This window comes from Falco rusticolus, chromosome 6 (assembly GCF_015220075.1).
Source record: "Falco rusticolus isolate bFalRus1 chromosome 6, bFalRus1.pri, whole genome shotgun sequence".
Lineage (NCBI taxonomy): Eukaryota > Metazoa > Chordata > Aves > Falconiformes > Falconidae > Falco > Falco rusticolus.
The window spans coordinates 1,122,215-1,135,040 of NC_051192.1; the positions used below are offsets into that span (position 1 = coordinate 1,122,215).

Genomic DNA, 12,826 nt, shown 5'->3' on the forward strand with positions numbered 1-12,826 from the left:
GGACACCTCCCCTGCTCTGGAATGCAGAGGTCTGTGCTCAGAACCACGAAGTGTCCAGGTGGGAAGAGACCAGCTTCTCCTGCCCAAGCAGGACGGGCCAGAGCCCGGTGCCAGGGCCAGCTGCGTCACTCAACTTCATCGGGTTCCTGTTAAACCAACTCTCCTGCCTGCTGGAGCCCCTCTGGATGGCAGCGCGACCCCCGGGGGTATCGGCCACTGTGGCGGCGTAATCTGTGAACTTGCTGATGGTGCAGCCCGGCTCTTCTCCTGCCTCTTTAAAAAAGAAAAAAGCAACTACACCCGAGGTACAGAAATTAACTTACTAACATGGTCACTCACATTTTAGCTGCTCTTTCTAGATTCTTCCAAACACCTGTGGAAGAGTTAAATATCCCACACGCAGTTAGCTTTTTTGTATGGTGGTGGTTGTTTTGGCAGGTTTTTTCCATTTGTTTTGCCAGTTGTTGACAGCTGTGTGTAATTAAAGCTGACTGAAAAAGTCAAACCGTAGCCGGGTGATAAACGGATGCCAGAAATATGAAAAATAACCGTGTCTCCTAGCGCTAGGGAAGGGAGGCAGGCACAAGCCTCCGAAGCAAGTGGTCGCACCTGGAAAAGTAAACTTTCCCTCTCCTTGAGCTAAAGTAAACGTGGGCGAGGGAGGGCGAAGAGCAGGTGCCAGGAACAAGAGGCTACCTGGTGCTGTGAGAGGTCTGCAGCCAAACAAACCCTCGCTTCCCTTTGTCAGGGGCCCGTAAGGGAGCGGCTGGAGCGGAAAGCGCCGCCCGCCATGGCCGCCCGCGGCCGGCAGGTAGGCCGCGAAACGGCAGGAAACCGGTTTTCCCTTTAATTTCCCCTCACGGCCGGTGTCAGTCCTTCGCTTCACCGCCGCGGGAGAGCAACCTGCCGTAAAGCGCGCTGCCCGCCGGAGGGGGGGGTGGTGGTGGAATGCCGTAAACCGCCGCAAAATGTCGCACGCCCCCCCCGCTCCTGGCTGCCGGTCCGCGGCCCCCGGCAGTCTGTCGCGGCGGCGGATGGCGCGGGCGGCGGGCGGTCGCGGGCTCCCGCGGGCAGGGCGGCAGCAGCGCGCGTAGGGCCCGCGGGCGGGCCGCAGCCCCGCGCCATGCTGGCCGCCGCCTGGCTGGGCAGGGGGCTCTGGGGGCTGCTCCGCGGCGCGGCGCGGGGGCGGCCGGGTGAGCCCGGTAGGCCGCTGGCCAGCCGGCCCGGCGCGGGGGGTGCCGGCGGCCGGCGTCGCAACGGCAGCGGGTTGTGCCTGGCGGCGGGCGCGGAGGCGCCGGGGGGGGCGGGTGCCCCTCCCGCCCTGCGCCCCCCGCGCCGGCCGCTGCTGCGCGCTCCCGCCGCCGCCTGGCGCCTCCTGAGCGGCGGGGCCGCGCCGCCCGAGCCCCCCCAGCGGCGGGCAGCGGGGCGCTACGCCGAGCTGGTACGTGACCGGGGGCGCGGCGGCCGGGCAGGGCCCGGGCTGTCCCCTCCCCGCGGGGCCGAGGGCCGGCGGGGGGGCCGGGGGCCGGCGGGGGGGCTGAGCGCCGGCGGCCTTGCCTTGCAGTACGAAAACCCTTGGACCGTCCCCAACATGCTGTCAATGGCCAGGATGGGGCTGGCGCCGGTGCTGGGCTACCTGATCGTTGAAGAAAACTTCGACGTCGCGCTGGGTGTGTTTGTCCTGGCTGGCGTGACGGATCTGGTAGGTTCGCAGCGCCTTGGGAGCGCTCTGGGAAGAGGGTGGGTTACGGTCACACCTTTGGCGTGCGTTGGACTCCAGCGCGGAGTGGAAATGAATACAACGGATTAGGGTTTACGTTCGTTGTTTTGTAGAAGTGCTGTGCGCATCCTGCGCGACATTGGGAGGGGAGGTCACAGACGAACGTGGTGCTGCTGGTGCAAAGGGGTGCCCTGCCCAGCCCCAGCGGGCGCTGTCCCAGCCAGCGCTGCTGCACCCGCTGGTGTACCTGCTGCACTCACCCCGACTAACTGTGCCAATTTTAGAACATCGGTTACCTTTTTTTCCAGTTCATTTTATTTTTTAAACAATGAGAATCGAATATATTCAGAGGCTTCCACAATCTGGTCTGCGGTTTGAAAAAATTATACCAATACCAGCAAACAGGTGTCATGTTCCATCTTAGCTAAATTAGCGGTGATGTTCCTGAAGTATCTCTAACATTAGCATATATAAGCTATTGTTATTCTTAGTTTTCTAACAAAGAAACACTGAACTTTGTTTTTCTTAGTTGGATGGATTTATTGCACGAAACTGGGCTAATCAGAAATCAGCTTTGGGAAGTGCTCTTGATCCTCTGGCTGATAAAATTCTCATCAGCGTGCTGTATGTAAGCCTAACTTGTGCAAATCTTATCCCAGGTGAGAAAATGTCAGTTGCATGCAGTACTATATATATACAAGGTAAAGAAGCTAATTTTATCTGTAGTTATATTTCTTATGGTTCTGGAGGGAGAGCAGTGTATTGCATGGAACTCTTGCTTTGCCAGATGCACTTTGCTGTTTGCTCTGATTAAATACTTGGAATACATCCTCCCAGTAGACCTCATAGAAAGCATGTGTTACCATTTACAAAGGCAACTAGCATATATTGCCGTTCTCAAATGTATTTTCTTGAAAGCAATAGTGGTCAGTAGCTATTTCAAAAATTTTCTCAGAGACTGGATTGTTTTAAGACTTCCGATTAGACTTTCAGAAGGCAGGTTAAAAAATTTCCAGTCACGCCAAGTTTTCTTGGTTCAGAAGAGCTTGAGAATGGTTATTTTGCTTGCTTCGTATTTTGTGCTCTTTTGGTTGGGTTTTGGTTTTAATCATGGGCATGATTTTTCACTAGATCCTGTTGGCTTGGTTTTTCAGTTTCACTTACATCCATGATTATTCTGAGGGATGTAGCGCTCATTGCTGCTGTTTTTTATGTGCGATACAAAACTCTGTCTCCACCGGTAAGTATATAGCACTAAACAAAATTGCATGAACATGTAATCATTTTACTTTGATTAAATCATCTGTATTTTTACAAGCATAAAAAAATAAGCCTTTATTAAAAGTTGTAACAAAGAGATTTTCATCTTGGGACTTGGTGGTTGCTCAAAACTTGGCTAGATAGCCTAAGATGTAGTGGTGTTCTTGTCCTATTGCCAGGTAGATCTGTAAGCAGAACAGTATTTCATAAAACAGTTTCATAAAGATGAGTCAGAGCTACTGATAACTTTTTCCTGTGTATGATGTGTAATAAATCTTGTAAGAGTGGTAGCAGCAGAATTCTTCAGTGTTACAGTTGATTTTTCTGTATCGTGTCAAGAGGCATATCAAACTGAATATCCTAGAATTGCCTTTTTTCCTCCCCCCCTCCCTCTTTTCTCCCCAACAGAGAACACTCAGTAGGTATTTTAACCCCTGTTACGCTACTGCCCAGTTAAAACCGACATTGATTAGCAAGGTAAGAGCAGTAACTCATTACAAAAGGTAACTCCTCAGTGCTTGGGGTGGTGTGTAGTTTGGAGGGGGAGGGGCTGTTTGCTACTACTGCTGAGCGGTTTCAAAACAGTGCCGACTAATTCAGAGGCAACCTAGGTCCCGAAAGATTTTCAACTGCGCTCTGTCAGAGTACATGCTAATTTTGAGTGTGCAAGATACTTCATTAAAAGAGGTTTCTAAATAAATTTTGTGTAGATAGACTAATGCTTAAACCAGTAATGAAAGTGTATATTGGTATTCCTTGCACGGTACGTATCTTCATTTTAGTCACATATTTTGTTTTGCTTTTATCAGATGAATACAGCGGTTCAGCTAATTTTGGTGGCAGCTTCTTTAGCAGCTCCTGTCTTCAATTATGTGGACAGCATATATCTGCAGACATTATGGTAACTTATCTCTGCACTTTTTTTCGGATAATTTAATGTACTTCTAAAGAAACTGGTATTTGAGATTAGTCTAATTGTGTGGAACAAAAAAAACCTGTGCCCAGATGCCTGAATTTTTACACATTTATCCTTGACTGCCACAGGAGCTAGGTATTTATGGTACTTAGCTGACTATACAAGCAAGAAGTAGCCAAATTAAACTAGTTAAGATCCAGGAATAATAGCTAAGAAACAAGTCTTCAGAACATAGTGTAAGTTCAGATGAACAGAAAAGAAGGGAGTGGGGAGAAAGGTTGTATGGATTCTTTATTTATTTGTGCTGTAAGTATCCTTGAAAAAGTAACCCTAGTATCAGTAAAAGTAGATGAGAAGTGTTTTCTTATTTTTACTTTATATTGTACCTGCTATCTTGAAATCTAGGTTTCTGAGGCCTCTTTGAAAAGCACCTGAAGAAATCGGTGATTCCTGCTAGACTATAGGAAGGAAAGGGAGGGATCGAATGAGAACAGGCATACAGGAGCGTACCTCCTTAAGTAGTGGCTGTTCCTTTCGCTGCTATCACTGGAGAGCTGAACTGTATCAGAATCTGAATTGTAGCAGGTGTTACAAGTGCACTTATTTCTCCTGAACAGTTAGGTAAGACTTCAGAACAAAGAGGCTGAGCAGCACATAACAGAATTACTAAGTAACATAGTTTAAAGTAGTGGAAAATACAGTGTTACTCACCTTTTAGGAAAAAAACCCAACAAACAAACAAACAAAAAACCACAAAAAAAAAACCCAACCCAAACCGCAAGGCTTTTAAGGAACTGGGAAACTTGATCTTAACAGTCAGTGTGGTTTTTCCTCCTGCTGGAAAGCCAAATCTAGGTTTGCATCTGTGAAAGATGCTTACTTTGCTGCTTGTCTGGGACTGTGTGTTACCGTGTTGTGAGTAACAGAGAAGTGCTGGGCGTGAGTTACCAGAGTACGCTATAACCACGCTCAGAAATGCCCTGGATGAGCCCGGCAGTGTGTCCAGGGAGGGCACTGGTGAGGGAGGGGCAGGACCATGGTGGTGGCTCATGCCTGAATGGTGTCAGCCTTTGACACGGAGGAGCAGTGCTGGTTTAGAAATACCGATCGTTATTACCCAGCATCTGAGAAGGGGAAAAAAAGAGGCTAAAGCCAAAACTTGTGCTTTAGCTTTGGAATTTGGTAAAATGAGTCCAAGTTTGGTACGGTTTGAATGCTCCCCTTTCATATTACTAGGGGATAGTTTCTCACATCAGTCAGTTCTCAAGCTGGTAAAAATTATGTAGGCTACATATATGGAATCTTTTGCCTTTCCTTCTCTAAAACAAGTGCTAATATGGTAGAAATTTGGCCTAGTGTGTAATTACACTGAAATGTGCTGCTTAGTGCTGGGTGGCAGTTTGTTTATCTAATCCTCCACTTAGTACTGAATTTCAGCATCTAAACTGTAAACTGCATTTCTGTAGGACAAAGTCCTTGGCTGTGTAGTGAAAAATAGGGAAGACGCCTAAAAATAACACATCTTATTATTGTACTGAAGACTCAAACAACTTACAGAACTATTTTCCCCAAAGGTGCATCACAGCTTTCACAACGGTAACATCTGCATACAGCTATTACCACTATGGCCGAAAAACAGTTCAGGTGATAAATAACAAATGAAGTATTCCTGAAGGACCGGGGCTTGGCGGCGCAGCGTGCTGTGCTGTCGAAGGTGGCTGTGTTGCAGTTGAGTTTTGGATCAAGAGCTCTTGTTTTTCAGCTTAAACCATGGCATCGCAATGAAGTGAAGTTTGAACATGTACTGTGTATATATCTAGAGAGAGACTTTTCAATGTATTTTTAATTTGTTTAAAAATAAGGTTGTTTACAAAAACAAATAAATGATATTCTTAAAGACACAGGTTACTGGTTGCTGCCACGTGCGTTCTGAGTAATTTTCTACTGTTTTTGAAGTGAAAATAAGCACTTTTTACCAGCTTTTTTTGCCATCATCATGCAAGGCACCGAGTAGGCTGAGATCTGAGAAGAAAAAGCAGTTACAAGAACAAATTTCTCTTTGTACCTCAACCTAAGTCAGTAAACCTGCATTGCTTGTTAGGGCTTGATGATGTACGTCAGCTTGCAGCGGAAGAAAGCATGTCGTCGATGAACAGCATCTTCAGAAATTTAAACCAGAGTGATAGAAATTTTATTTCATGTTCCGCTGTAATATGGATAAGCCACGAAGAGTTACTACCCTGCTCCCTTTTCTCTTTAAGTACGAGCAAGAGTGAACTGCTTTCATCAGGGAAGAGTTTTGAGTCTCAGGAGGGTCAGCTGCGAAGAGTCTGTACCCAAATGGAGTTATGTTTCTCATGTTGTCTATTCATTTCTAATGATGGAAAGAAACTCCTGCATCCCTGCACCCTTAATGCTTCTAAAGACACTGTTTAATCTAAATGCCATTGGTGAAAAAGGACATTTTAAATAGTGTCCAAATGAATGGAAGGAGTAGAAGAAACTTTGTGATGCACATACTGTTAATTCTTCCTGTACCTCTGGCATCAAGTGGTGTGCAGTGATCCCCTCGGGCAGGGACAGCTTGCACGTGTTCTTGGCCTGTCCTCTACATACAGAAGGCACAGCATGAAGAGCCGGACAGCACAGATCATGTTGGTCAGAAACTCCTATTTTCGAGCAATGTGGTATTTCTTGTATGTCATATGAAGGAGTGCAACTGTGAAGGGCTTAAATAATTGAACTTGGGTGGTAAATGATTCTGCTGCAGTACTCGCAGAAGGAAATGTGCTGTAGGCATCTCTTTGGAGAGCACAGTCTCTTTTGTGACTGCACATGCTTGTATATACAGAACATTTTAATATTTTTTGTATATTTAAAGTTGTATAGAATGGTGCACAGAGAAAACACTTGATTTTTATCTGTATCTCTTTCTTAATGTGTTTTGTGGTCGACCCTGCATCTTACAGTGAAAGGGCTGAGAGCAAAGCCTGTGGAAATTTCCTTAGAATAGCCGCACAGGGGTGGAATGGAGTGCTTTTTCTTGACGAAACCATTCAGAAAGCAGAAAACCATCGTCCCCCGGCAGGCCCTTCCTGTCCGGTTCTGGTCAACGGGAATGGGTTGTGGTTGGGTTGGTGGGGTTTTTTAGTGTGTGTGTGTGTGTGTATATGGTTTTTATTTTGTAAATCACAGAAAGCTTTGACAGCGCATGAAAGCGTCGGGGCACGACCGAACGCTGGTCGGTGCGGGCCCCGCGTGGGTATACTTGTTGCCCGTGTGGGGAGTGGCTGCACGGTGCTCGGGGGTGCGTGCCTCCATGTTTGCGCTAATAAAGCCCGTCCGCAGGGCAGAGCCCCGCTTCCTCCGCTCGCCTTGGGCGCTCGGGGGTTGGGACCGGCGGCCGAGACCGCGCCCCCCGCCCGCCCTGGGAAGCGCACGCTGGGGGCGTGGCGTGGCCTGTCCCTGCGCGGCCGCCGTCCCGGGCTGGGGGCGTGGCCTCGCTGCCCCGCGCTCCGCCATGGCGGCCCCCGAGCCGCCGCCGGCCGAGGGCTGCAGGCCGCTGGGCGCGCTGCTGGCCGGCATCGCCCAGGCCGCCTACCACGGCAACGCGGCCGTCACGGAGGAGCTACTGCGGCAGCAGCTCTACCCCGAGGCGGCGCCGGAGGAGTTCCGCGCCCTGCGCGCCAAGATGGGCGGCCTCCTGCAGGTACCGGCCGCGGGGCCCTGCCTGGGGGTCCCGCTCCGCCGCGGGGCTGCTGGTACCGCCGCGGGGGTGAGGCGCGGATGGTGCGGGCCTGGCGCGGTGCAGGGCCTTCCCGCAGCAGCCGGTGGGGGCGGCCGGCTCGGCGGGACGGGCGGCCCGGTCCCCCCCCGCCGCCTGAGGGCCCGGGCCCGCCGCGCCGTGAGGGAGCTGGGGCTGCCTGGGGCCGAGGGCCGCCGCCCGACGCACATTGCCCCGTTTTCGGGGAGAGGCGCTGCCGGCTGCCCGCGGTGCGGCCGTAGCTGCGGGAGGAGCCGCTCCCCGGGGCGGCCGGTCAGCCCCGGGCCGCGGTGCGGGTGCGGGCGCGCTGCCGTGGGCTCTTGGCGCGCTCAGGCGGGGGAAATGAACTGGCTGACATTTCAGTACCTCGCAGGAGATCCCAGTTCACTGCTTGATTTCCTTTTTGGTTTTATTTTTAAAATTGGTCTCCTTTCTAAATCTGCCTAAGCCAAATTTTACTGTGGTACCCACTCTCCTGTGTTCCGATAGTTATTTTTCAGTCCTGACAGACCCCTCGCCCCTCTCTTCCCCTCGCTCCTCCCTCTTTTCTCTTCTCTTCTTTGACTCGCCTGTTTTTCTTGGTGCTTTTTTCTGAAGTGCTTTTGACTTACCTCTGAGAGACGTGGCAGATAACATAAGAAACACAAGTAGTATTTTTCTAGTCACTTCAGTGCACTATAGTAACTTTAGATAAATGATAATTTCATATGAATAATCTCCAAAGTCTATATAGGCTTTCTTTTTCTGTTTGCAGAAATGGGTAACTCTTTAGCCATCACTGAAATGTGACAGCTGCTCAGCCAATATGATGTGTTTGAGGCCAGAAGAAAAGAGCACAACATCCAGAGGAAATAGCTAAAGAAACTTAGGTGGGCAATTGTTGGCAGATCTGGAATTTGATGAAGATGTTGGCACTCATCTCCTGCTTTTCTGAAGGGTCCGTTGTTTCTTTAATGATCAGATTCATATGATGCCCTGAAAAGCCCAGAATGAAAGCTGAATCATAAGGATTGGTTCTTGCAGGACTTAAGACTCTCTGGTTTTGTCTTTCTTGGGTTTTTTTCCTTCCCTCCCAAATATAACTCTTACTCAAGTGCTGTTGAGATGTCATGTTCTAGACATAATAATAATTCAGGCCCCAGAAAACACAGGTGATTAAAATTATTGGGTATTTACCCATTGGTGTAACATAGGCATATAGCTTAGGAGGATGGCGGTGTGTTGGGAGAGGATATCTCATTCCCCATGTGCTGCTTTAAGAACCAAAACTGGAAAAACCGTGGTCTTTGAGATCACACCTTCCAACATAAACTAGCCTCTCACTGTCATCAGGTGCATCTCATGGTCTTCACAGACACCACTCTCCTCATCTCCTTATGGATGGAATTCCTGGGAATAACCAAAGCTTATGCAGTTCAACACACTTTAAAGGTGAAGTTTTGAGCTAAGCAGTACACAAACTACTTTGTACAGACACAAGTTCGTGTTAAGTATGCATCGATTTTGCGGTGCTTATTTCTAGTGAGTGACATAGGAAGTAACACCTAAGTCCTGTGGATACTGGCAGGATCTCTGTTCTAGAGCATCCTAAATAAACCCTTGGCTTTCTGGTCATTTTTAGGACCTTCTCTCTTTCACGCCGCCCAGTATGGGGGGGAAGGTTGAGAATACAGTTGTGGTTTGGAAGTAGGGAGGCTTAAACTTATTTTCCTCTTCCAGAAATCTACCTAACGGGAAAACCCTTTATCCTAGCTATTATTTGTGATACCTCCTTTTCAGTTATCACAGCTAGCCTGGGAATCTCGGTCTCTTGCATATCTGTAGCTGTCACACAGAGATAATGGTGTGAACCGGTTTCCTTTTGTTCCAACAGTGTGCATGAGGGGGAGGGGAAAGTGGTCTTGGCCCTACAGGTTGCTTAACTAAATCTTCAAGAAGCTGAGAACTGATAAACGCATACTTGCATGCTTCAGAGAGTTGCCTAGAACACTTTTAGTATCTCTGAATTTAAATATGAGAGGTTTTGTGTTATATTGTATTTGCTGATAACAGCAAGCTTCAAAAGTGTTCCTCTGTGCTTATAACATCTTAGGTTTTGGACTTGTCTTGGATGCTGCTGTCTTCCCAGCACCTGAAGTAGCAAGCTCCACTTGAAGCTCTTGTGTTGTCCCATCCTTATCAATTGTCACGTGAATTTCTGAGCAAATTTATTCCAGACTTTATATTGAATTCATTGTGAAAAATCTGCATGATTAAGATGTTAACAGCAGCTTTTCTGTTAAGCTTTTTACGGGTTTGTTTCTTCTCTCCTCTGGGTGGTGGAGGAAGGGGAGCAAACAGCTGAATAGCAACAGAAAGTCAGAGTACTTGTTTATGCAGCTATTTACCTTGTGTGCAGTGATCTGCATCTGAAGTTCAGAAGGCAGGTAACCCTTACGTCTCCAGTGATGATAATACCTAATTGCACCAAGTAAGTTTTTTCAGGAGGTGGCCACACCGGTTATTCTCAAGTACCTCATTTATAAGCCCAAGTCCTTTGTATGGTCAATGTGGAAAATATTAGATGCCTTATACTGTATTCTGTTGACTGTATAGGGAACGTAAGCACCTAAATTAATGGGATGAATAATGCCTCATTCCTGTCTCTCAAGGATTATTTTTTTTTTTTTTTCTCTGACACCCATCTCCTTGATGGTCAGCAGCAGAGAGATTCATTGCCATTGTGGTTTAATTGCTGTAGTACTTCATGTCTTCTAAGTAGTAAGCATGGATCTGTACCATAAATCAACCACTTGCTAGTATAAGTAAGGTGAAGGACTTCCCTGTACCCTTCTGCATTCCACCTGTGCAAAGCATGGCACCTGTGAAAAGTATGGAGGTGAATAAGGGCCACAAGTGTATCATATTTACTGCAGCATTTAAATGTTTATTTTCCCCTGGTTTGTGTACAGACTAGTCCTGGTTTTGTATTTATAAAAGATGTCATTATAATCTTACTCCTTACTGCTGTTTCCTGCCCATAGATTGGCTGAATGTGCATGAATCATCTGACCTCTTTCTAAAATGCCACATTTATTTTGTAGAGAAATCATGTTGCTTTATTAAATTCACTTTTTTTAAAAAAAAAAAATATCTCATTTCTTGTGTGGAATATCCTGGAAGGTAGAACAAAACCCTAGGAAAGCCTGACTCTGGAGAACTGTAGCATTTTGGTGTTCTTCTGTCAATTTTTATTTTTTTTCCCCTCTGCCTTTGTGCTTCCCAGCCTCCTATACCATAAGGTTGCAGAACGGTGAGGAACTGGCCGAAATCAGCTTTTGCGAATTCTCGCCCCCGGCTTTTTTTTATTTCCAAAGACGACTTCATCCTGATAAAGTACTAGATTTATCTCCTCCTTATGTAAATTTAATTTACTGTGCTAGTTTCACTGGTGATAGAGTTGCTTTACGCCTGGAGTAATCCCACTGCTGTCCTTCTGGTGGCAGCAGGCTATTTGATTTATCGAACATGGCCCTTCGCTGCGGGGTTGGAAGTGTGCTTCAGAGCCGTGTGCGTTGGCTAAATGACAATAAAAATTTCCGCGTGAGGACTCTAAATTTATTATATATGATTTATAAGTATTTCTTGACACAAAGGCCATCTGCAATAAATATACTTGCTATAATTGGTAAAATATTAATCAGACTCTACGTAAATAATATGTGAGAACCCAGAGCTTGATATCCAACAAACTAGATGGACCCACACTCAATGTATACACTTTATAATATTCGCTAGCCCTTTTCCATCAGTGCTTTTCTTTGGGAATATGCTGATATTTCTGCCACATTTTTCTGATGACTCTGATGTTTAGTGTCACTGTGTTTCAGCCAAGAGGCTGATGGTTCTGTTGTTGTTTGCCTCTGCTGTGCCACTGGCACACACAGTGTATAGAAGTCCCATCTTTAAGCGATTTCTGTATCGTGAAATGCCCAGCTATTTCTAGTGATTACTTTTCTTCATGCCTTTGGAGAAAATCTGTTGAATAAGAAACCTTTTGATCCAAATCTGATTTAAAGACTTGAGGGGGAAAATTCAGTGGAATTTGGGGGGGGGGCGGGAACTAGTGGATAAAATCAGTTGGTGTGTAAAATGCTCCGGAGACGCACAAGCAAACTGTGGGTGCTTTGGAGGCTGCTTAGTGCTGTTACTGTGCATTGTCCCCAAAGACTGTTTCTCTCCCACTAGGAAGCTGCTGCTGTTACCTCGAGAAGAGGTCCCGAGGCATTACTGCCCCTGCTTGAGAAGGAAGAGACTGTTTGCCCTTCATAAAAGGGGTGAGCCCTTAGGTGGAAAGTCAGAGCAGAACAACAGTTGGGTTCACTCAGTTGTGGAGGATAAAGCCAAACTTTGCATCTTCTTCAGCAGGATTTCTGCTGACATTTGCTCGTGGGAAATAAATGACTTCTTGCATTTTCTAATAAGAGAGAAGAGTTGTCAGTGTTCACTCTTCTCAGATACCTTGTGATTCCTCAAGTATGTGGCCTGGGTCGTGAGCTCTTGAGCGCTTTGCAGTTGTCTGAGCTTCTGCAAGGCTGAGGGGCAGAACAGCCTCAGTCTGAAGGCTGAGATAAAGTCATTTAGGAAGAGTTAACAGGAGACACCGCTTGCTTTCTGCCACTTAGAATTGCAATTGTGCCTGCATCTACTAGCTAGAAAGATAACCCAGTAAACATGCTCATTCTTCTCGACTGAAGAAAAAGGGAACAAGTCCCTTGTAAAGCAGTATCAAGAAGTACTGTGTTGATATAAGGTGCTTTCTACCCAAACATGTGTCCTTTGTTGTAGTTGAGTGTGTTACACTTGTGTTAAGTGTTAGACCTTTCACTCCAGTGAATGACTGTGCTTATTATGAATAATTCTGCTTGTTAGTGGGCTAGGTGAAAATATGCTAACTGTAACTTTGCACAGAATTTTGGGAGGGAAGGAATGCTTACGGTGTGAAAATTGGACATATATGAGAAAAATATATTATCTCAATTTGATATTTGACTGGAACAAATAACAATTCTTGTGTCTCTCTTTTTTTTTTTTTTTTGATAATGTAGTGAAACACCACTATTAGAGCTCTCTGATGTGAACACAGCTCAGTTGCCACCTCTGCAGCGTCTGGTGTAGCAGCATGCGT

General features: G+C 46.9%; 2 protein-coding genes across 6 annotated transcripts in view; both read left to right on the top strand.

The window, feature by feature from the left end:
* The first annotated feature begins 1,056 nt into the window (after positions 1–1,056).
* Positions 1,057–5,804, top strand: CRLS1 (cardiolipin synthase 1). Its single transcript, XM_037393073.1, has 7 exons — positions 1,057–1,441; positions 1,565–1,702; positions 2,250–2,379; positions 2,875–2,960; positions 3,389–3,457; positions 3,790–3,881; positions 5,471–5,804. The coding sequence occupies exons 1-7, from the start codon at positions 1,124–1,126 to the stop codon at positions 5,556–5,558; spliced, it is 921 nt and encodes a 306-aa protein (XP_037248970.1). The 5' UTR covers positions 1,057–1,123; the 3' UTR covers positions 5,559–5,804.
* A 1,572-nt stretch (positions 5,805–7,376) lies between these two features.
* Positions 7,377–12,826, top strand: part of COMMD1 (copper metabolism domain containing 1) — a 78,932-nt gene continuing 73,482 nt past the window's right edge. For 2 of the 5 annotated variants that reach the window (XM_037393077.1, XM_037393076.1), the window contains exon 1: positions 7,378–7,605. In XM_037393077.1, coding sequence (XP_037248974.1) covers positions 7,417–7,605 — 189 coding nt within the window. In that variant the 5' untranslated portion in view covers positions 7,378–7,416. Of the gene's footprint in view, positions 7,606–8,413; positions 8,529–12,826 lie in introns of all 5 variants that reach the window. The other 3 variants (XM_037393078.1, XM_037393075.1, XM_037393074.1) reach the window with 3 other exon arrangements.

What these genes read in the sequence shown, in the direction of transcription:
- CRLS1 (XM_037393073.1), top strand. Translation starts at nt 1,124, where the DNA reads ATGCTGGCCGCCGCCTGGCTGGGCAGGGGGCTCTGGGGGCTGCTCCGC. An exon ending in AACCGACATTGATTAGCAAG is followed by an intron (nt 3,458 to 3,789) that starts GTAAGAGCAGTA and finishes TGCTTTTATCAG; the next exon opens with ATGAATACAGCGGTTCAGCT. An exon ending in ATATATCTGCAGACATTATG is followed by an intron (nt 3,882 to 5,470) that starts GTAACTTATCTC and finishes TTTTCCCCAAAG; the next exon opens with GTGCATCACAGCTTTCACAA.